Below are 24210 nucleotides of genomic sequence, written 5' to 3'. Positions count from 1 at the left end.
AAGCAAGATCAGGACTTCAATCTGAATTCCACAGTAGTTCACTGAGTAGAGAGTCTTGCATTTTTCAGTTTGTTCTAGTCTCAGCTAATTTTTAGCAAGTATCCCTCCTGTCACTGTAAATTTATCTTCCTGGTCATTTTATAGTTGTTTTGTACTCTTCGGTCATAGCAAAGCATTTGTTCTTACTGATTTCCACTATACCAGACCCTGATTGCTATCAGACTTAACCAGATGTTACCACGACAACAACAAACATAGTAACTTTCATTAACTGACTGCTAGGTTTCTGCAAAGATCCCTGTAACTGTATTGAAAATCATACTGCCATTTGTACTTTTCCAGTCATCTGAAATAAAGTGATGGGTTATCTAAAAGCCTTTCATACTCTAGGAACATTGCCTATCGCTTACAGGTGTTCAGAATTTCTAAGATTTCCAGATTTCCCATTGTTCATCCCTTACAGCTATTTCTACAGTTCCAAATCGGGTTTTGGGGGCTTTTTTAGATCTTCTTATTTGTGGCTTCCCAAATAATACATGGCTATAAGTCAACTGGAGAGGCAATGTGTTGATGGCACTTCCAGGTTTTCTTTTTTTATCCTATGTGTATGCAATTTTTTTCACAAAATAGCAGAAAAAAGCTCTCCTGAGAAGAACTAATTCATGGCACATAGCATTCACAACCAACTCCCAGCCCACATTCACATGATTCCTGTTCCCACAGATACTCAAAAAAGCTTTCTCTGTTTCCCTATTTTCTCATTTGCATCTTCAGATAGTAACTTCCTGGTCTCCACCTGAGCTCGTCCCATGCCGTTACCCTCCACAGTCATGTGTGATCTTACCAGACACATTAAACTAATACTGAATCGAAGGTTAACTGAGGCAGTTCTGTCACGGAGGGTAAGGATGATAAAAAGCATGGAACTGCTCTGCCTCTTATGAGAGTCATGAATACCTGCTATATGTTAAGCATTTCTTGATGTCTGATACAGCATCAGAGTTTGAGCAGACACTATTCTTCTTATGGACCTGAACCAATGAACAGGAATAAACAGAATTTCCTCACTTCCTACATTTTCAAGTAGCTGTTGATCATCTAATCTAAGATTTCTTACTGTTTTCCCTTTTGTCCTGGGACACTGCTGTTCTTCATATGCCCTGCATCAGAGGACAATAACGTAAACTTTCTGACTGCAGCTTGCTAATCAGTGCTGTCCAACCAACAGCCTGGGTGCCAACTGGAAGCTAGAGTATTATTCCACCCAATGCAAACCTAAGCCTCTATCTCGTCCTGACAACTGTCTGACTTGCAGCAGCAGAAGCCATTCCCTTTGCCTGCTTAGCAGTAACTGCCAGGCTGCCTCCTAGATTACAGCAAGATCGTGGCACATGTATGTACACACTTGTGGGTGTTGCCCCTGCATGGTGAGAGCACTGCACATCTCTGTCAGAGAAGATGAGAGTGACCTACTCCATCAAGCTGTTTGCTTAGATACCCTGAAGACCACCTGCACCTCACACTCGAGGTAGTTACTATCGATTTCATCCAACAGAACCAATTTATTTGGGAAGCACCCTGATACTGAAATAGAGGAAGTAATAAAATGACCAGATAATTGTCATTCCAAGACTTACTGTTTCTTTCGTGTCAGCAAGTAATTGTGGAACTCAGGCCACTGCACCTCCCATCTTCTTTGGTACTGAATCACACCAAAAAGGTTAATTACTTTCATATTTCCCCTGCTGAAGTGGGAGGTGTGCATACTATGGGTTTAAACCCACTAACCTTGCTAATGATCTATGTGAGTGACTACTTCATGCCATCTGACAGAACTTGTCTTCATCTCAGACTCTCAAAGACAAACTCAAAGCAACGTAAGGAAAAGCAATGTGACCGACTAAATCAACATGTGTTTCTAGTTCTTTGCAAATCGACGACTGTATTTTTTTTATTTTTTTTTTTTGTTAATCCAAAGAAGTTTTGAACCCTCACAGCTGAAACTGAGATCAATTAAATTTGTTCTGAACCTACAGAACTCTAAGTACTCTGTGAAATCAGACCTCTAGTGTCCAAAAGGGGTACTCCTTATTCCTCATTTGTAAAGTAAGGATAAAATGTGAAAAAAGTTCTGTATCTGCACAATATTAAGACTCCTTCTGAGCATTACAGAGAAGCCCAGGGGGAATTCAGCCATTCATTCATTATGTGATCAGCATTCACCTTGTACACATGCAAGGCACTGGTCCTCTGGAAAAGCAACAAGAAGCAAGGTAGCACCCTGTCATGCAATTACACACTATACTGTAACAAACCTTCCTGAGGGAATTGCATTAAGCCTTTTCTTTGTTTTATCCTATTGATCTGTGTGCTTGATTTCACAAACTTATTTTAACAAATCTGTGCAATATACTGACATAAGATACAGATGTAAGCTAATCCTTTGAAAAGTGTGAGAACTTACTTTCAAAAATTTGCGCAGTATGAATCTGGATTTGCTATGCAGAAGGATTGACGTATCACTGCTGTGTTTTAAACTTCAGCAGCTTCCCTTTAACGGAAGAATCTGTTTGAGAAAAATTACTAAACCACTGCTGCTGGTATTGCTTTAACTATGCTTCAGAGCCTAAATACAAACAGAATTATTTAAATACAAAAAAAATACTCTAATTTTGATCAAATTTTAAAACATATTCAGCATATTTGTCCTATTAAAAAAGCTCCTGATGATTATAGAGCTTTTTATCTAATGGCTATGTAATTTTTTGCCCTTTTTCATATACCACCCACCCTTATGTTGCATTTTATATTAAAAATATATCAGCAGTAAATTATTAAACAGCAATATCCTATTTTCAAGATAGAAATCTAGCCAACTGTGATTTGTTCACAGATTCTTTTAAACTAAGAACGTCACAGAAAACCTTCAAGCTTTTGCTTGATATAATTAATTATCAAGAATCATTTAAGGCTGTGAAAGAAAAAGCATTAAGGGCATGAAATATTCAACAGACAGAAGACTACAGCCTGGTTTTGTCTACTCAGATCAATAACAGCTTATTCTGTCCTATCATTTTTATAGGAACTCCTCTCACAAAGAAATATTATCTTCTGCTCCCTTTGTATATGTGCATCTATACTGTAACGTGAACTTTTCCCACATAATCTCAAATGGTTGTGTCTTGGATACAACAGGGGAAATTTGGCAATTATTAATGCAACTCTGATTTTAATCCCCATCCCCACTTTTGTAATTAGAAAATAATAACCACAACAACTACCACATAAAAATCATGCGCAGTAAAAATCACTTAACGGTTGCCTAGCAACTAGGAGGCTATGTGCTGAAGGGAAGAAGGACCAGAATAAATTAAGAGACCCAACTGTGAAAGAACTGCTGAGTGACAGTTCATTGCTACTGCATCAGCTCCACATGCTACTCCTAGGCATGCACACATGAAAAATTCTTGCATGTTGTGTGAGTTAATATTCATACAAAAATACTGCTAGTTTTTAAGACATTCTTGCTTAGAAAAGTATTTGTGCTCAGTATTTCTGATTTTATGTCATTTTTGTCAAACTGCTTACACCCATTTAATCAGTATTACCTTCAGTGGAATTAAGTGCAGGAACAATTAGACCTCATTTGTACAAGGGTCCTTTTATGTTTGTTTTCCCTGGCAGTATGTGGCCAGAAGCAAGCTGCCACTGACCAGTCAAAAGCATTACTGCTATTGACACCCCTTCTCCTTTGGATTCAAAGACGAGACAACTATGAAGCTGAAACTGCAAGACGTTCTCACATTTCTGGCAAATTTCACACTTCTAACAAATACTGAAACTCAGTTCAGAGTGGGTGGAATGGAGAGTCCTGCCCTAGTCAGAGCACTCACAATCAGAACCATGGTGTGCAAATTACAACTCCTAATCAAATATAACTCACAAGGACGCTCCTTAAACAAAAGCGTATGCATGGGAGGAGAACTAGAAGAGCTCACAGAGCAAGGTGGTTCCTTGGTATTTAACAACTTCCAACACTAACACAGCTATGTAGGGAGTTGAGTCATTTTCATCAAATGTATTTAATAGTTCTTTCTTTTTTGGAATTGACCGCAGTAATACATGGTGGACCTGTCCCTATCATTGAAATGAAGTGGGTCAAAATACTTAAAAATATAATTCCTGGTTTTGACATAAGGCTGTGTATTCCATTACTCTGGTTTGGCTATAAATAAGAATTATTTGCTTTGTGTATTTGAATACTCAAGAGTACCACTTGGCATAATTAATTACTAGTTAGATTAGCAATGGCTAATTACATCACTCACCATTTTACAACAGTTAAAATCTGGCAATTCGAGAAACACGGGGAAACAGTCTGAATAAAATCCACTTAATATAAAGAAAAAAGAAATTCTCTCACCGAGCTATGTCCTGTAAGAATACTATGGCCACAAATGTAAACATTTTGGCTTTAATGCTGCAGTGATTAAAATACTAGGCACCACAGAGAGGGGAAGTCTCTTGCTAAGCAGGAAACACAGACAGGGCGCAACAATCACAACCTTTAATTTTCTTATCATCTTTATTAAAATGTGGTCGATGGCCACGTGCTACGGGGAGCAGGCTTTGTGAAGTTCGCCAGTACACCATGCATGTCCTTACTTTAAGTCTCACAAACAGCAGAGAAAGGCTGGTTATAAATGAAAATCACTTTATATACTAAAGCTACCAGCATCCTGGGACTCTTGAACTCGGCTGTGACTATCTAAATAAAGGTAATGCAAACTAGCAGTAGCATCAAACTGGTACCTAGACAGGAACTGTCAAACTCAACATAATGCCAAAGAGGACAGTGTACTGTAGGGAAGATGAAGGATTACAAGGTATGAAGTATCATTCTTTTTCTCCACTTAATTTCAACAATCAGAGAAGGGAAGCTACGCTTACAGCTTGTATTCCTCTAAAGTAAGAAATAAAGGTAAAGCTTCAAAAGAGAACAAAGATAGTTTGGGGGACTAAGTGTGCATGTGCATGATGCAAAATCAACAGCTGGGGCTCAAATTTGGCATACAAGTTCCTTATTACGAAAAGAACACTGAACTCTAGTAAAATTGCCACCATTTCCAAATGGATACAAACAAAACTGACATACAAACTCATTTTGCTTTCTCATAATATAACATACATATTACACATATGATTCTGCGATTATCCATTTCTATGGGCATTCCTAATTTTAGAGGAAAGGAAAGACAGGTTAAATGCATCAGAACTGGAAAAAAAACGTGACAGTAATGCTGGACTGATGCATTTCAACTTACTCTCTTGTAAACAGGTATTGCACACTGCAAGATTACAACAAAGCACAAGGCTGCAAAGGGACCTGCCATGGGTGAGCAGAGACATCTTCTACTCACTCCATCAGGTGATCAGATGCCAGAGGATTCTGACCATCTTTTCTATCTTACTTTTGCTTCATTACAGATTTATTCTCCATTCTAAGACATTACAGGTGAAACCTAGATCAACTCAGCTTCACCTATGACGGTGAAGCAGTGTAGGAGAAAAAAAAAGGCTCTGCATCTGCAGTACTGCTCTGTATCTACAACTGGCAATATGTTTTACAGTATGATACTTAAAGCTGAGTAGTAAGAGCACAGGTGCAGTTTTAAAAAGGTAGCACTGAATTCAGTAAGCATTTTTACTTCATAATGATTTGAGGTGCATACCCCACAAATCTTCAAATTGAGGTACATCTATTTGGTTGTAGATAAACAAAGATAAACACAAAGATATGATAAAAAAATGTCTATCAACATGAAGAAAAGCTTAAAGCACATCACCTAATACTGTCATCTGAAGCAGTCTGCAAGAAGCAAGTATTGTCATCTTGACAAGGACCTCAACTGCTCTCACACCAAAGGCATCCAAACAGTTGAACATTTTCACAGTGCCTCATATCTCCGTCCTTTTCTCCATTTTTACTACATCCTTTATTTCAAGGGGAACACCTCAGGTATCAGAATTCCAAGAAACTAATGCAGTTAGGCTGCCAGTCAAGTCAAATTTCAGCATAAACACTTAAGGTTTATCTCCTTTGGTGTGCTCCTAGTTCTCTAGAAAGAACTTTGGTTCTGTACAGCTTGTAGCTATAAATTGGTCTGTAAGAATTATTAAATTTACTGTTAATGGAATGTTGCATTAAAATCAGTACCATGTTCAGATGTGGGATGGGAAAAAAGGGAAATAGTAGAGTTCCTATACAGTATGGCATAAAAGAGGAAAATCTGAAGAAAATCTTGAAGAAAAAGCATGTCCTTTGCACTGAGGACATGACAGAAATAAACAGTAATTTGACTTCACCCTAACTTCACTGTCTTGCATGGAGTTCTTTACTGGCATTTGCAAGTAGCTGGCTATCTACCACTGAAGTTCCTTTACAAAGAATTATATGCTCCATTTCTCTACACTGAACATTTACCTCAAATTTTGCTAATTTGTCTGTTTAATCTTATTTGACATTTATATAATAACTGTGTAGATCAAACTTGAGTTTACTAGAGCTTATTCCTTGTATTATTGTATCCTCTAGCTTTCCAAGACACAGGCAACCCAGCCTATTTTGTTGGATGCTTTTTAAATAAGGAAGGAAAAGATTGTACTTGTCCCCAAATGCCTACAAGGGAAGACACTAATGAAGGCATATATATGGCCAGTCCTTTCCTGTGACAACATCATAACTGGAACTCTAGATTTTTGTGGGGGCCATGGAAAAATGTTTCTTTTAAAAAAGAAAGGTTTTAATCAGAGCACAGAAATGATTCTGCATTTACCAGGAGCTCTTCTCCAAAGCCAGGGGAAGCATGAGAGAAAGCACACAGAGATTCTCGCAAATGTTAACAATGCATTCCCTTATTTTTTTTTATTTTTATTTTTTTTTGGCTGCTGGCTTTTTAACTGCAACAAAACTTACAAAAGACTGAAGAATTGGTTTTAACAAAGCTATGCAAGACAAAGTCAGTAAGATTTTGCATGGGTATTCCCTGATCACCTTCTGGGACAAAATCAGCTCTCTGTGGCCTGGATCAGCCCTCTGGACTTTCATAAAATAGAGATTAAACGTCCATTAGCACTGAAAAATCTAAGCTAATGACAAAGATGATTTCAAGCATTCAAGTACTAAATACATGAAAAACTTTTTTTTTTTTTTTCCTTTTTCCCAGATGAAGCTTATGGCCTACTTTCTTTCAATAAACCTGTCCCTTTATACTTGCCCCAATTGTCTTCACACACACAAAAGCCCAGAGCTGAACAAACATGAAACCCCAACAAAGCTGAGGGGTTCCAATGCTTAAAACCCACTTAATCCTAAAGCTGAAAATCATTCAAAATGTTCATCAAACTCCAGAACAAACTTAACCCCATAGCTTTTATGATATTAAAGTTTCCTGATGCCTAAATTTGCAATTCTGTTACATCCCAGTTTTCATAGGATTGGGTGGTTTGATGCAAGCTCAGAAGAAAAAAAAAATCAGAACACAGACACTTGGAACTCTTCTGCATAGCTCATCACACTGGAGAACTCAGTTTAACAGTCATTGTTAATTCCTAACAGAACAGAGCTCCATACACTTCTTAAGAGTGGGAACTAATTCTGTCTTGCGTAAATGTGGGCTCCCGGGTGAGGCAACAGTATACTTTATCACTAAGTAATAGCACAGTTGTTAACTTTGACACAGCTTAGGTATGAACTTCCTGGGGCGCAAGTGAGAGGCAAAAATCTTCCCACTTCTCCAGTAATTATCAGTAGCTAAACTCTACTAGAAGAAGTAACTTTGCTTGCTATTTTAGAAAGGAGAAGTAGGCACCATGATCACAAATGCTTGGTTTCAGGAGAAATCTTAAGGCTAGGGATACAAAATGAAGAGATGATTCCTTGCAGCCCTGACTAAAATACATGAACTTAAACACTGTTTCCTTCTCAGCTATTCTGTTAGTCCAGATTCACAGCAAGCTGTGTACACTGAGTTTGTAGTCAGTTTCTTGCTCATCATATCTGCTTCTGTGAATACTGTTCTGATGCAATAAACTTTTTGATGTACTCTATAGACAGGCCAAAGATCACAGAATGCTTCATTTCAACAGTTGTGTGCCAAAAAAGTCAGGCATCCCAGCTCTGTGTGCTTTGCCACGTACAGCCTAAATTAAACTTGTACAAGCAGACCCAGAACAGGAGTTACAGAAAAGGAAGGAGAGCAACTTGCCATTTTATGTGACAGACTGAAAGCTGTTTAAATGCAGAAATTATATTGTTACAATTGCATGGGTCACCTAACACAAATACTTCTTGATTCTCTCTGAATGCCCTTAATACTCATTTAGCTTGTAATTTCTCTTTATATGATTTAAGTTATTCAATGTACAGCAAAGAAGGGGTAAGTACACATGAAGGCTTTACTGATTTTTGACAAATACGAGTTAAAAAATATAACTTCCTCAAACAAGTCTGATTCAATATGCTATTAACTAATTCTCAGTTTCTTCCTCATGAAGTATAGATGATTTTCAGTTTGAAAACCTGAAAAACTGAAGTATTCACATTAGAAGCACTATTTTTGCTAAGGTCCAGAAGTTCAGCATTTTGTCATGCTAAAACCAGGAACTTCTTGACGAGCAGGCTTCCATCTCAGCTGTGGACAACTAATTATGCTCAGTTTTAACTTTGGCAGCTCAGAGGCTCATGATACGAGTCTGGTATTTTTTGGACAGTCTTTCCAGTCATAGCGAGACCCATGTTATCTTGCATTAATAAATCTGTAGCCGTGTACTTGAAAAGATAAATCTTCACACACACTGCACCACTAAACTGAAGAAAAATTACACTCAAATTAAACGTTCTTAAGTACACTTCCTGAGCAGAATGACTCCATTTTCAAGCAGAAGCTCTGTGACTACTTTTTTGTGTTTGAGTTTCAACAACTTCCTATCAGATGGATATTTTAAAAAAACTCTACAAAAATTAAGACTTACAGGATCTGGCCCTAAGAAAAATTACTTTTCAGAAATACTCTCTCAGCAAACCCTTCTAACCACTGAAAACAAAAATGAAACCATTAAAAAATGTACAGAGAAATACCATCAGAAGGAGACAGCACATGAAACAGAGATCATCTGCAAGCTCACCTATCCTTGTAGTTTATCACAGTATCAATGATTGCATTCATTTGTTTCGTCAGTTTGGGTGGGTTGGGTGACAACTTCTCTGCAGGAGGTCTCCCTCTTCTTTTCTTTGCTTTCTCTCCCTCCTCCTTTCCAGAATCTTTATCCACATTTCTTCGTCTCTTCCTTTTTTTAAGCCGGACTTCCTCTTCCATTTCTTCCAAGTTGCCGTCTTCAATTGCCTGACAAACACGGATTCAAAAAGTATGATTTTTAAACAAAAGAGATATTACAAAGGGAAATAACAATCTCTATTAAAAACAAAACCCCAACTCCACAGGATGCAGATAATTCAATTAAAAATATTCAGCTTATTTCTAAACAAGAGAGCTTGTTTACATACAAGAGTGCAAGAAGAAACTGAGTTACTGGCAATCAAAGAGACACTAAATATTAAGTTGTTCTGAGAAGTCCATTATCATCTAAATATATGCATGTGTATCTGAACCTTGAATTCCACACCAAATCAGTTTCACACACAATAACAGCCTGTGGTACTATGTCAGTAAATGTACAACAAACATTCATTTGTTCATGTCAGTGGCAGTTCTGGCTTATGTCGTTCCATGCAAAACAGACTTTGATCTCCCATGTTTTCTAACAGGACAGTCTAAACAGCACTCAGCTCCCAAAGGCAGATCACACACAGTTCTTTGTGCACACAAACAACACACAGATACTTCATGCAGTAACGACTCCTCTTTTCCGAATAGTTTAAGCAACTTCCCGATTGTCATGAGGGTTAAAACCATTTCTAAAATGGTATAGTAACCAGCATAGTAACCAACAGATAGGCAGAAGCACTGACAGTACGGTGTTTTACTATAAAAAGCACTCATAACATGGGCTGCAAAAAAAAAAAAAAAAAAAAGAAAAGCAAACAGAAAACAAAACTGCACACAGAGTCACAAACAATGGACACTCATTTCAATTACCTGAATGTATGCTTTTAACCAGACCCAGCAGCACTATGCAGAGGGATAAAAAAAAATTGCTACAAAAAGCCAAACTACAAATAAAGGGAACCTGCTCACACACTACAAGATCTATGTGAAAAAGCAAGAAGCTGAACTTTTCTTGATTTGGGCTAGCCAATAAAAGACAATAAACAGAAATACTGGGTCATAAGAGAACTGAAATTAAAGATACAAAAGTAAGGAAAAAATCTTAAAACTAGGCTTTCTGATTAATGCTTTCTCAGAACATAACTGATGTTGATATTTGTCCCTTTTGCCTCTCAATATTGCCTTGAGTACATGCAAATGCTAATCAATCCTTTCTCGTAGCTGAAAGAGCTCTAATCATAAGCAATTACCTTCATTTCTCCACAGCACTAAACATGGCTAATATTTATGATCATGTGAGCATAACAATCAATATAAAAAGAGTGATTACAGCCCAGACATAATTTTTCTCAATTGTGCACAATGTCTCTTGAAAAAAACGTTTTGTGAACAAAACCTCATGCACAACACAAAACAACCTGGCATGTTAAAACCAGTGGGATTTATAAATCGGTTTCCTATGCATCCTCCAACGTGCAAATCCACAGAATAAACACGAACACAGAATCCTGAGGGACAGCCTGAAACTAGGCCTTAATAATCAAAAGACAATTTACATCATGCTTCTACATCGTTCAGTTAACCACTATGAAGGAAGCTTGAGATCTGATGAGTTAGAAAGAAAAAAGGAAAAAAGAGAAATCTGCACACAAATTCATTAATTTGAATAAAGCTGGACACCCACTACAAACCACTGCAGCTAAAGAAGATTAAGAAAAGGAAATTTCTCTGCATCATCTTAGAAGCAAGAAAAGCTAATAATAAATACAGCAAGGCTGTCAATTAATGTCACTGCTCCCCTTTAGTACTCAGTTGTACACTGAAATACAGAGAACACTGACTTCTGATGTGTTACACACCTACGCATGCCTGTGATGTAGTTCTACTGAATCTTCAGGACGGCAATGAAAAAGGATATTTACCTTACCACTATCAGCAGGCCGACTATCGGAAATCACAGTTAGTGGGGATAAAATTAACAAGCCAGCAAAGCAGCGAGCTGCTAGTCTCTTCATCAGCTGATCAGGAAAAAAAAGAGAGCTGGGGAAAGGCTATGTTTTCATATACAAGTAATTTTATTTTACTGAAAATTTAATACTGAAAAGATTGTGGATACTCAAATCTGCTGTTTCATTCTACCTACTACAAGGCCCGAAGCCTTCCTCCTTCAGCCTGCTTCAATATTGACAACTACTTATCATATTTCTCCCCTTATTATTCTAGGCATCCAAATTAGATTTTTAGCTGGGCAGTAACTGATTCTTGTTAGCATTTTAATGATAACAGCCCAATTAGACAATTCCATGTACTATTTTAAAGCTGAAATAAATTGCATGCATTTTAAAAATGCATTTATTACAGAAAATGTATTCTTATTGCTCCACAGTGAACAGATCCTGTTTTGCTTACTGATAAAAAATCTACTCTGATTTGTGAGAAATTAAAAAGAAAAAAAAAAAAAAAAAAAAAAAGCCCCACACCACCCACACCCTCTCCCCAAAAAACAAGCCAAAAAACCAAAAACCAAATTAACCTATTGTTTTGAAACTTCAGTAACATTTTGTGGTCCTTCACAGAAAACTGCTACTCACTTGACTAAAATATATTTGTATTTTTGTTTGCTTGACAAAAACCAAAAGTGGTGCTGTCCTGAGAGTTTACTAACATCTTATTTTAGAATTCTGCATAAAATCCTTGCTTGCATTCAGTAATATTTTGGAAAAAATACCTGAGGACTAAAAAGATAAAAGTAAAAATTCTTTTTTTTGTTTTTTTTTTAAATATCACATATAGCAATATAGTAAAGAAAAAAAAAACCCACCCTAAAATCCAAGTAAACTAACATATATACTCTTGCACTCTCAAAATTAGCGACTAGCAGATAGCAAATTAATTCTTAACATACTACAGATCTGCAAACAAATACTTAACTGTCTACTTAGCTAGTAATGTATCAGTTACTATACCCAGCTTTCAAAATTTACATCCATGAATGTAAAGTCAGTTTTCCTTAATTTTTTAGTGACACCACTTGAAAATCAGTGTGACAATACCAGCAGTCCAAAACTCTTGTTATTGTGGCTCCTAACATTAGTTCTCAAGTGCAAATTTATATTTTGAATATAAACAGTAATATTTAAAACTAAACCTGTATGATTTATGCTTCCTTAAAATATGGCTTAAAATGGCTTAAAAAAACCTCACATAAATCAATTATCAGAAGATACATTAATGCTCAGTGCCTTTGTCTAGAGATATGATCCATGCATGTGTGTATTAGCAATAAAGTATTTACTAAACTAATTCATCTAACTGAGCTCTTTGTTAGAAAAGCTTACTATTCTAGGCTGAAGTGCCACACCGAAAAGAATGCCCTTCCAAACCTTCACCAGTACGATAATGATACAAATCCCAGAAACAAATCTCTCAGTTCCAGATGATGGGCTGTGCAAGACTGCCAGATAGCACAGACATCTCCCATGCTCAAATGCCTCTGGATTAGTGAGGTGAACAGTAAGGGAGTCAAGGAAAACAGTACACAAATAAAAATTTAACACTTTCCTTCCCTTAAGGAAACAGGACACGAGTACAATAAATTTTGGAGACTACTTTTTTTGAAAGAAAGCTCTGAAAATTTAATACCAAATTCTGCAGAGGGTTGGGCACCTCATGAAAGACAGAGATGCCAGTGAAGGTGCGAGGACCCAGTGTTAAGCCCAGTACTGACAAAATGTTCCTGCTTTTCTGAATTTATTGCTGCATCCTGGTCCACGTACAAAAAGCAGTTTCCTTGCTAAAGAGTTAAGAGCACAAGAATTTTTAAGAAAGAACATAATGACCACAGATTAAAGAGACAAACTGCCTTCCTCAAAAAAGAAGTGCCCCCCCCCCCCCCCCCCCCCCAAGTGGATTTTTTTTTAGAAGGCAAGTATTAAGTTACTTCTGAGACCGCTGGCCTTCCTATGGCTGCTTGCAACTACATTTTCCTCTTCAGAAAGAAAATTAGGTGTTTTGAGGTAGAAGTAGGGAACACGGATATGGCTACACCACCACCACAGAAAGAAAGCAAAGATCAAATGGAAGCTGTTTTGTTTCCCTATTTGAAGAGTGGGACATTATAGATGTATTCTTCACTTCCTGGGAGCATAACACAGCACCATAACTGAGCACCTTTTCAGTACAGAATTAGGGACCTAAGTAACTACTAAAAGCTATAGCTCTGGGTTTTGTATCATGAGTTCAACAGTTGTTAGTTTTATATTAGTTTTGAATTCATCTTACAAGAATCAGGCGATCCAAGTGTGGTCAACATGCTGAATCAATGGGGGTGCTCAGCATAAAATCAGTTTTGGTGTCTAAAGCCTGTCTCTAAGATTGCAATGAGACAACATTGTAAAACACCTGTTTTTCTTTTGATTGGAGATTAACTACAGTATTGTTATAAGAGGAAGTTAAGGCATAGCAAAAGCTATTAATACAACTTATAGTCAAAGAAAGAGTACCCACAAAATAAAAGTGGAACCATGTAGTAAGTCTTCCTCATAACGCTGAAAGTATGTTCAGGTTAAATGGGAAACAAACAGAACACAAGATCTCTTCCTGTATCCCTTCCTGATTTTATCTTAATGAAATGAACATTAAGATGGTTTGCCCCCTTCCCTCCAGATATCAGTGCCCCATATACAGGATTAAAGCTTTTATCCTCAGTGCTTCCTTTCTGATCTGAGAAACCAACCTAACCTAGGAGCAGCAGAAAGAGGCAGTGGAGGGGTGAGGGGCTGGGTGGTAGAGAATCCAAACAAATTCTGTGCCAGAAACTATCGATTTCAACCTCTTATTCTTTCTCACTCAACTGTTCTGTTGTTGTGGGCTGTGTTCATTTTATTCCTAAATCTTCCCACCTTCTTTTTAGATGGCTAGACTACCCACTGAACAACTCTTGTCACGTGGAGTAATAGCCTGTTTCTAAACACACTGAAAAAATTCCCTCATTCAAGACCAGAGGAGAATATACTGTGGACTTCTGGAATACTGCGCATGAAAGTTGCCAGATGATAAACAAATATATTCTGACATGAACATTATAACAGCATATATACCACATATACCTATATTTCATATACCTGAAATAGATGGTATCCTCCACATTTCAGATTGCCTTCAGATTGCTCAGAACCTTACAGCATATTGATGACTCAAAGAGTAAACAGCGTTAACATTCTGGCACTGGAAATAGTTGCAGTTATCTTTGGAAAAATAATTGGAAGCAAAATTTACAGACTGAATGAATACAACTAAAGAAAGACACTGCAAGGCTATCACTTATGAAAATACTGCAAGCAAATTTATGGGGAAAAAAATAACAATCTTTACAGACACACAGTTATAAAGAAATACACTTAACATGACCAAAGCTATCCTTCAAGACTAATTGAGCAGAATTAATGATAGTTTGCAACTGTAACCTCAAATAACTAAATGACAACAAAACAGGAAATAACTATGATTGAGCCATGGCATGTGGGGATTTTTGAGAAGTTATTATTATATATATAGTTATACTCAGTTTTTAAACTGTAAATTCAAATATTCTGGAGAAAATTATCAATTATTTAATGTGCATGTATGAATATTCAGTGGATATAATCAAGACATACAAAGATAGCTATTTACTTTTGTATATTTGCTTTTGTCCACAAGATTTATAAACAAAACTATTAAGTCATGACTGGCTACGCTTTTTCTTTTGTACAGAAAGTCCTGATATCTTCAAGTACCCCTTGCTAACAGTGAATCAGATCAAAAAATAAAGATGAAGACTTCTAAGAACCTGTCAACAAGCTTGATAAGGACAGCTAAACTGTGTGCGGTTTTGATACTTACAGGTGCTGGATGCTTGCTTAAGTAAAATGGATGGGCAGAAAATCCAAGAAAACCTCTTGAAAGGAACTTAAGTAGGAAGCATTATTTCATACTAATCATGGAAAGGTTCTGTTTAGGGAAGAGGGCTCTGACTGCCAACAAGTCTTCCCTGGCACCTGTTGCAAACTTTCCATTTGTGAATGATCTATTACATGCATTTCTTACCAGCACAGAAAAAAAGCTGATGGAAGATACTTGTTCTCTGGCTTCAGATTCACAAGCAATCCATCTTGAAGTAAAATCTATCATGACAAGATGCCTCATTTTTCCCCCTTTATCTTCTTCTGTATGACAGAGATGCATATGTTTGTTGCATAGACATGATTCTGGAGCATTTAGTGACTAGGTTTTTCAGTGAGGAACAGTGGAAGAGGAATGTTTTCTTCCTTTTTTATTTCTGTCAGCATTTTCTCTGTGACTTATCCAGAATTCTGATTCAGGAAAAGCTATTTCAGCAGTGTAGGGGACAGTACAGAAATACAGAATAATATAATGGTCACGACTGGTAAGGACCTTAAGATTATCCACCCCCCTGCCATGGGCAGGGACACCTCCCACTAGACCATGACAAAGGTACTGTAAGACAATCAGTATTCCAGTTATGCTTTTTTTTCTTGACCAAGTACATATCTTCCTTAAAAGAGGGGGCAAGGAAAATTAATTGCATGAGGAAATTACCTTTGCTGAGGGGTGTCAAGGGGAGATTACTTTTCTCCCTTTTTCCTAAATTCCTTTAAAGTAATTAGCATAGAATTTGGTGAACAGCGTAACATTTTTGTGTCCTACAACAGATGTTCTATTTTCCTTGTCATCTCACCATTTAGAATGAAAATAAAATTGAGGTTGCTATGGCTTAGTTTTTACTGTGGGCTTCACTTCCAGGTCTTCCTTCTTTGGTCTAAAATATTTTACTGGAGGGATATATCCCACTTCTGAGATACTTTTTTATTTCCATTTTTTAGTATTTAATAAAACAAATAAACTTACAAATAAAATTTAAGACAATTTAGTAAAGCTGCAGTGAAGTCATGAAAATACTCAACAATAAAGACCAGATCCCAAATTAAAAAAAAAAAAAACAAACCACCATGAATTCTACAACATTCCTAGATTTACTGTCTCCCAGTCTGATAAGGAGATCAAGAATACAAAAGCTGATCAGAAACACATTTATATCTGACCACTAATAAACACTTATATAGGATGGCTTCCCAATATTGAGACAAGGATTTCATGTTACTGTTTACCTTGTCTTTCATAAAATACTGTTGCAGTTGCCAAAGGAAGCAAACTATGTGAAGTCTTCACTCATGACATGCTGAAGATAGGCTGAGTTCTTCAGGAAGTTTAGTCTGAAACTTTCCTGTTCTTTCATAGTTAATAAGTTATTACTTCCATATTTGTTTACATGCAAGAAGAGACATACTGCTTTCATTTAAGTTGTGTGTTTCTATGTGTTTCTATAAAAGAAGCAGTGCTCTGTGTATGTACACTGATACAGCAAAAGGATTACTGCTGCCTGTTGCACCAGCTGCATGGAAAACACTGCTGTGAAGCTTCCCATCACCTACACAGATGACTTGTATTCAAAAGTTTGATTAGGTGACAAAATATCTTACTGCATATGACCTATCATCATTACTGTCAAGGCATGTCAGAGAACATAACAGTACAGTGGACCAAGTATTGAAATGTTTACCGCTTCTTTCTGCTGCCAAATGCCCCTAGCAACAATGCTGTTTTAAACTTTCAATGCAGACTTTTTTTTTTTCTTTTTTGTGGATTTTGTAAAGTATTTAATAGCTGCTTTTGTTTCAGTTTTGGAAGTTGATCTGAATTTTGACCTTCCACACAAAGAGTACTGTGGGCATCTTAACCACACGGCTGATTTTTTTTCATGCAAAATTTAACATTTGAAACAGTAATAATATAACAATGGCTGAAATCTAGAGTTTTAGCTCATGATTGCCAGGCTATATAAACATGGTACTTCACAAAAGTACAGCTATTTCAAAGAAAATGCAATTTATTTTAGCCTAATGTTAACTATACCGCTCAGATCTTTTATAAATACACAAGGGTGTTTGTATGAGACTATTATACTAATGTTTTCTATGGGAGAATACATGTACAATTTCAATCGAAATTGTGTTAATAATATTTGCTACTTTACATGCAACATCATATGGACAAAATCACAGACTAAAAAAAGAATCATATGAAAATACAGCAAGATGTTTTACTGATAGCTACTCCTCTGAAATACGTAGTCAGACTTCCTGACTTGAGGTCTTTCTAACACAAAAACTGTTTTTGAAACACTAAAAATTGCTTTATTAAGAGTATCTCTCAAATACTGAAGAGATATTTCAAAGCACACTGTTAGTTTCCAAAATTAATACTCTCAATCCTGCCTCTAGATTCTGACAAACAAACATGTCTTGCCAAAACACAGAACCAAAGCTATCAGGTAGATAGCTTTAAATTCCCTCACATACATCAAGAGCCATGAAAAGCCCCTTTCATCTAAACTGCTTCACAAGTTTTAATGTCACTGCAAGTTAAAAGTAGCCTTTTTTCCTTTTCTTGAATAGATTCCCAACAGAATTTCCTGAAAAGGGTGTGAAAGACAGTAACAGAACATAAGATGGCTTGGTTGTGTGAGACCTTAGTCATGTCCAACTTCCTAATCCTTCAAGGAATCAGCTTCCCCATGCATAAAACTTACAAGCCTCAACTTGCGTATTAGAATAGTACCTGGGGCATTCTGATGGCTGCTTGTCACAAAACAGACAACACCCTGAGTTGGTGGACTTTTTAAGCCTTCAGTGACAAAGTCTTTTAGATGTGACTTGTTTTCCTAGAGCTCACCAAATTCAATTGGTCTTGCACTTCAACACTACAAAGCAAAGTTTAGCTCAGAAAGCAATTTTCTTCAAATGCCCTGGGCAAATACTTAACTGTTAAGCAGATTTGGCAGCAAGTCAGGAAACTTTGCAATTGTAACCAGAAATGCTACAGCGGAGTAAGAAAGAAAACCAGGGGTGGAGAGGTATAGTGTACATGCACTTTCTCCTCCTTCATGGAATCCCAGCCCCTAGTATAGACCATAAAAAACCTCCATTACAATTAACAACCAACAGATGATAAGTGAAGGTAAAATAATTATCAAATCTAATGCTGATTTTTTTGTACCGCTATTTCAGTATTTAATTAAGACTACTGTAAGACTAAACTTCACTACCAAAGTTTACCAAACCATGTCTTAAAATATCTTCTTAGTCTTGATACTAAAGTTGTATACATAAAATTGAAGCTTTCTCAGAAAATACAAACTTAACTGAAAAGCATTCGATAATTCATGAGAAGTTGTATTAACAAGCTGGCCCAGCTATACTATTTCTGGTGCCAGATTTAATTCTTAACTATTAGAGAGTGTGTACAAGCAAAATCTTATGCAGTGCTTGAGCTGATGAGGGAAACAGCTGAAAACACATTTAGCATTTAGATTTATTAAACAACACATTCACATTATCAGCAAACAGAAACAAAAGAGAAAATTTATGTCACAGTTTTGTTAAAAACTATTCACCAGATATTCTGTATGTGTGAAAACCACCAGTGGTTTTCTTTAAATTTAATAAACTGACCAAATGCTAGAATTACACTTACAATTTTTATATCAGCAAAACAAGTAGCCCACAATAGCTGATGTGTTTGCATGTCTGCATGAGGCAAATGAGACACTGTTTTGGACTCGAGTTTTTCCCTGGCGAACATGGTAAGCTATTTCAAATAAACTGCACAACTAGGGAAGAAAACTTCATTCGTATCACCTCTGCAGCAATTAAATTGAGTTAGAAGCTGAATCCAGGTGCAATTTCATTAAGAGTCTTGTAACTACTCAAACAAATCCTCAGATTCTTGAAGCCTGTCCTAAGCAATGGAGCCCTTAGTAGATGACTCCTCTATAAAACAATCTGCTATGGGATCCAGCAAAGTATTCTGCAGTCCTGTTAGAAGTGGTGAAGGGACAGAACCTGCTAAAGCATGAAATACTTCAAGATTACAAAAGCTTCAAAGGATCAGGAAGCAAACTCCTCCTTTGTGTTTTTGTGTGTGGTTTCTGTGGAGGTTTTTTTTTTGTTTGTTTTTTTTTGTTTTTTTTTTTTTTTAGAAAATATGGTTGTCATGCCAACAGCTACAGAACAGCAGGCTGCAGCGACAGCTAGTGATGAAGCCCTTTGTGTCGTACAGCTTCCCTGGGAGGCTGTTACAGAATTACAGGTTGCTCAGGCCAGCAGCACAATCTTACTGAACACTGTGTATGTTCACAGGTTCGGCTTCTGTAACTATTTTGTCTTCTCCTTCCAAACTCAGGTACTTGACCTCCTAGCAAGCAGGGAGCTGGTATACTTGGTCAGCATACATGCGTGCATACAAACCTTGAGATGTGTGGCAGATTCTGTGGGGATCTGCCATGGCCTTAACTAAATACTTCAGTGTTGGGTGCATCAACAGAGGGATAAGGATCTAACTGAAAAGGAGCAGGCAGCTGATCACCACAGTCCGAGCTGTGGCTGCTGACTGAGGCAAAATTCCTCAGAGAGATCTAATCAACTTCAGTAAGACACATAATATAAAAGACACAGCTGAGGACTGGGTATCGGTATTATGATACCAACTTACTGGTCAGAAATGCAAAGTTTTACTCCAGAAAACCCCATGCGAAGACAGCTATAAAGCTGTAAGAGGAGCCATAGCAAAAGAAACAATGAAGGGAATCACTTGCTGCTAATACATAAATCTCATTCTTCTGTACACTGCAATAAAATAGAAGCATTTATAGTTGTTTTGGAGAGTGCATGATACAGAATATGAGGTAAAAAGGTATTTTATGAATTAATGTACTATTCTTAATTCAGAACTTACTGGCTCTTTTTTGCAGTTTTACCGACCTAAGTAGTTCACTGCATCCAAGTTAACACAAAATAATTAATTCATAATATTGTTACAGGTTATAGTGATGAAACCACAAGTTACAAACGATCATCAATTATCTACCACAATTTTGTATGTTTCTACAAAGATTCCACTGAAAATGTAAAAGACTATTACCGCTTTCTCTATACTCTCCAGAGAATGCACTACAGAAAAAGGAAAACACACTCTCAAAGGCATGAAAGTGATGGTGGTGGGAGGGTGTGACAAGGAACTCCCATTTCTGTGTGTCTTTTACAAACACACAGCAAATAAAGATGAAAAACCGCAGAAAACTTGACTAAGACTTCAGTATCCAGCCACTGGAGTTTTAATTCTGAACCTGCATAAGCAGTGGTACATTATAAATATAATTCCTCTGAAGTCTAAAAGTACAGATAGTTCTTACAATTGCATTTGTTTCAACATACTCCTAAGTTCACCTCAAAATGTAAGTATATATACAACAGACTCACAATAGTGACTGCAATGCACTGTGAAGCAATATGATTTAGCTTTAGCTTAGCTGATTTGAGAACATGCTTACCAACTGCACAGGGAGGAAAAGGAAAACTTTTCTCAACAGAATAACAAGCCATGTTGAAAAAGGGGTAGCATATGTATCATCTGGACTAGCAAATTTTCTGACCTCACCTCACTCAACAGCCTCAGAAGCAGACAGTGAAAACAACTGCTACGAAATAAACAGAGAACTGGTAAGAAATTGTTTCCTCAATAGTCCTTAATGGCTCTTTATCAAATGGTGCAGTGTTCTTCAGTGCTCTTAAGTGTCTGCAGGAAGACAGAATAGGAAGTATGCCTACTAAATCTACAAAGAACACCAAGCTTGCCAGGAGTTCGCCAAAGGACAGGCTTAAAATTCCGAGTAATTTTGGTGAAGAAAACTTGGATATCATTCAACAAGGGCATATGTTAAATCCTCTTACTAGGAAGGAAAAATCAACTACACAAAACATGACTCTGAAAATCTGGCCAGGAAGTAGATCCACAGTAAAGGATTAAGGGGTTATAATGGATCAAAAATTTAACATGAGTCAATACCTTTAGCATTAAAAAAATGAAATACTGAATTATAAGGCATAAGTATCCTAGAAATTATGCAAGAGAACTCCACCTCCTCATTGAAATGGCACTGCACTTGGAATTTTGTTGCCTAGCTTTTGGCCAAACTTGTAGAAATGTGTAGGTCACACACAGAGCAGCTAGGGGAAATCAGTGAAAACAATCAAGAGATCTAGAAAACTGCAATTATGGGAGAAGAATGAATGAGCAGTGGTTGTTAACCTCAAGAACTGACTGAAGCACGAAACATCTTTTCTAAGACATACAGAAATGTTGAAAAAAGAAAAGCAGCAGCTTGTTCCGTATGACCAGAGTGATCAGAACAAGAAGTAATTGGCTTAAAAGCCAAGAGGAAAATTCAGATGAAATACAAAGGAAAGCTGAATAGGTAAATACGCTCCCCTTCTAAATTCACTATTATGAAAGGCTTTAAAGAACAGATGAATATCTAGTATAAAGGATACAGGGGTGGCTGATTCCACCCTAAGTAGGAAGATGGATCAGATGATATTTCAGGGCTGGCATTTTTGACAGTGAAGTGCTTAACGTAAACATCATAAACAACTCAGGACAAAAACCATAAAAGCCAAAGGTGAAGTGTATGTTGCCATAGTGAGAGTATTCCATCATTAAAAATAATTAGCTTAAAATGACCTTGAGTAGATGTACACTATCAAGTCCACTGTAGGAGTAATGGGTAATGGGTAAATGTTCGAGATAGAAGTTTATGTTTCTAGGTCTTTCTTCTCCACTGACTACTTGAAAATACCAAGTACCAAACTACTGCAGTTTCATAAACTTGCTTAGACTTACAACTGATGTATAATGCAAAACTTGCTCCCTAAGCAGCAGCAGAAACTCACAATGCACTCTCAAAATCATCATGTTTACAACGGAAGTAGGTAAGAATTATATGTATTTGTAGTAAGTTATACACAAAACCTACACTGTACATGTTCCATTAGGTCTGTAATTATGTTATGACAAAACTCACCTCTGTCCATCGATGTGGACTAGTTTTGCCCATACAGTATTTTACCGGTATCTTTTGGAAATCATAACAACATCAAAGAATCACAGAACGATTTGGGTTGGAAGGTATCTTTAAAGATCATCCAGTTTAAAACCACTGCCATGGGCAGGGGCACCTCTCACTAAACCAGGTTGCTCAAAGCCCCGTCCAACCTGCCATGAACACTGGCACACTTTCACTGGCCCATCTCTCCAGCCTATCAAGGTCCCTCAGGATGGCATCCCCTCCCTCTGGCGTATCAACCAAACCACACAGCTTGGTGTCACTGGCAAACTTGCTGAGGGTGCATCAGTCTCACTGTCCGTATCTCAAACGAAGTTGTTGACATATGTTAAAAACAGATTTCCTGGTTTTGAAAAGACTTTCCAACAATCAAACCTCACGTCCTTACCACCCATTACTGTCATTCTGAAAAGGTACATGCATTAGAATTCATCAGATGTGTATTTCACAGAAGAATGGCAGAAATCTTCAAGTACAACAAAATCACAGATTTGGTGTGAGTTAAGTTTAGAATCTTTATTTAAATTCTTGTATCATTTATCAAGAGTCTTAATCTCAATGGAGCTAAGAAATGCTCAGGACTTGGAAATGAAACAGTGTGAGAGAAAAAAGACTGGTCAAAGTTTCCAAATTCTTAAGAGGTGTTTAAAAACAGTAACAAAATGAAGCTTCTGCAGCACAGAAAGCTGTAATATACCCAGATCACTGGTCTTCTTTCACTGTGAAAGCATTCTTGATACACCTTTAAGACAGCACTTATGGAATTAAGATGTAAGAAATATGTCAAGATTCATGGCAATAGAATAGTTACATGAAAAAACTATCCTGATTCAGCATTTAATAACACTGACTGAAGTTTCAGCAATGCAGCTTAAAATCTACTTATGCCTTCAACACAGCAGCAAAAGCTGAATAACAAGAATATTTAGGCCTTGACTATAATATTGTGCTTTTTCTTCCTGGTGCAACTGCAGTCTTCAAATAGGAAAAAGAAATAACACAAACGAATAAATTTCAACTGTAAAGGACAAAAAAGGGATAACCTACCCGCAGCCACTGTTTCTCTGTAAGAGCATCACTGTAGTCCACATCCCTGCGTTGACGGGATCCTCTTCCGAATATTTTCTCCTCTTCTTCTTCACATGTAAGCCTTTCAACTTCAGCATCATCCTTAATAATCCAAGATGGTAATTCATCTTCCTCCATCAAGCGGGGCTTACGCTTGGGGTTTCTTGCATCCTCCCTGCGACGGTCCATGTCCATGCGCTACAATGGCAGTTGGAAAAGGATAAAACGATTTCAAGGGCAAATATTAAGTGGACCATGGAAACCCCTGGCTATCTAATGATACCTGAAACTTTGTCGTGGTTTAAACCCAGTCAGGTAACTCGTTCACTCACTTCCCCCCCTTTCTTGCCCTCCCCCTGCTCCCGGAGGGATGGAGAGGAGAACCGAAAAGAATGCAACTCCCATGGGTTGAGATAAGAACAGTAACTAAGGTATAACACAGATCACTACTGCTACCACCAATGATAATAACGATAAAGGAAATAACAAGGGAAGAGAATACATCATCTTACCACCAGCCGACCGATAACTCGCCCCCCCCAGCCCGACCAAGCTCTGACCGATACCTCCTCCAACCCTGCAGTCTCCCAGCCCTTCCGGCTAACTCCCAGTTACATCCTGGGCATGACGTGCTGCGGTATGGAATACCTCTTTGGTCAGTTTGGGTCAGGTGTCCTGTCTCTGCTTCCTCCTGGCTTCCCCTCCTCCCTGGCAGAGCATGAGGCTCACAAAGCCCTTGGCCAAACCAAAACATCCTTGTTATCAGCTCTGTTCCAGAGCTGAAAGTCAAAACACTGCACTACACCAGCTACCAAGGAGGAGAAAAATGACTGC

The 24210-nt window shown here is 37.4% G+C and overlaps 1 protein-coding gene across 7 annotated transcripts in view; it reads right to left on the bottom strand.

Moving 5' to 3' along the window:
• SMARCA2 (SWI/SNF related, matrix associated, actin dependent regulator of chromatin, subfamily a, member 2) overlaps positions 1-24210 on the bottom strand; it is a 110295-nt gene that overhangs the window by 7433 nt on the left and 78652 nt on the right. For 6 of the 7 annotated variants that reach the window (XM_062612518.1, XM_062612515.1, XM_062612516.1 and 3 more), the window contains 2 exons: positions 23356-23574; positions 9187-9404 (listed from right to left, as the gene is read on the bottom strand). In XM_062612518.1, coding sequence (XP_062468502.1) covers positions 9187-9404; positions 23356-23574 — 437 coding nt within the window. Of the gene's footprint in view, positions 1-9186; positions 9405-11209; positions 11318-23355; positions 23575-24210 lie in introns of those variants that run through there. The other variant, XM_062612521.1, reaches the window with a different exon arrangement.

Source organism: Pezoporus occidentalis, unplaced genomic scaffold, assembly GCF_034315485.1.
Source record: "Pezoporus occidentalis ecotype Australia unplaced genomic scaffold, CSIRO_AGI_Poc_V1 ctg16, whole genome shotgun sequence".
NCBI lineage: Eukaryota > Metazoa > Chordata > Aves > Psittaciformes > Psittacidae > Pezoporus > Pezoporus occidentalis.
Note: the sequence above shows the minus strand (reverse complement) of the source record. Positions and strands in the feature narration are given on the sequence as shown.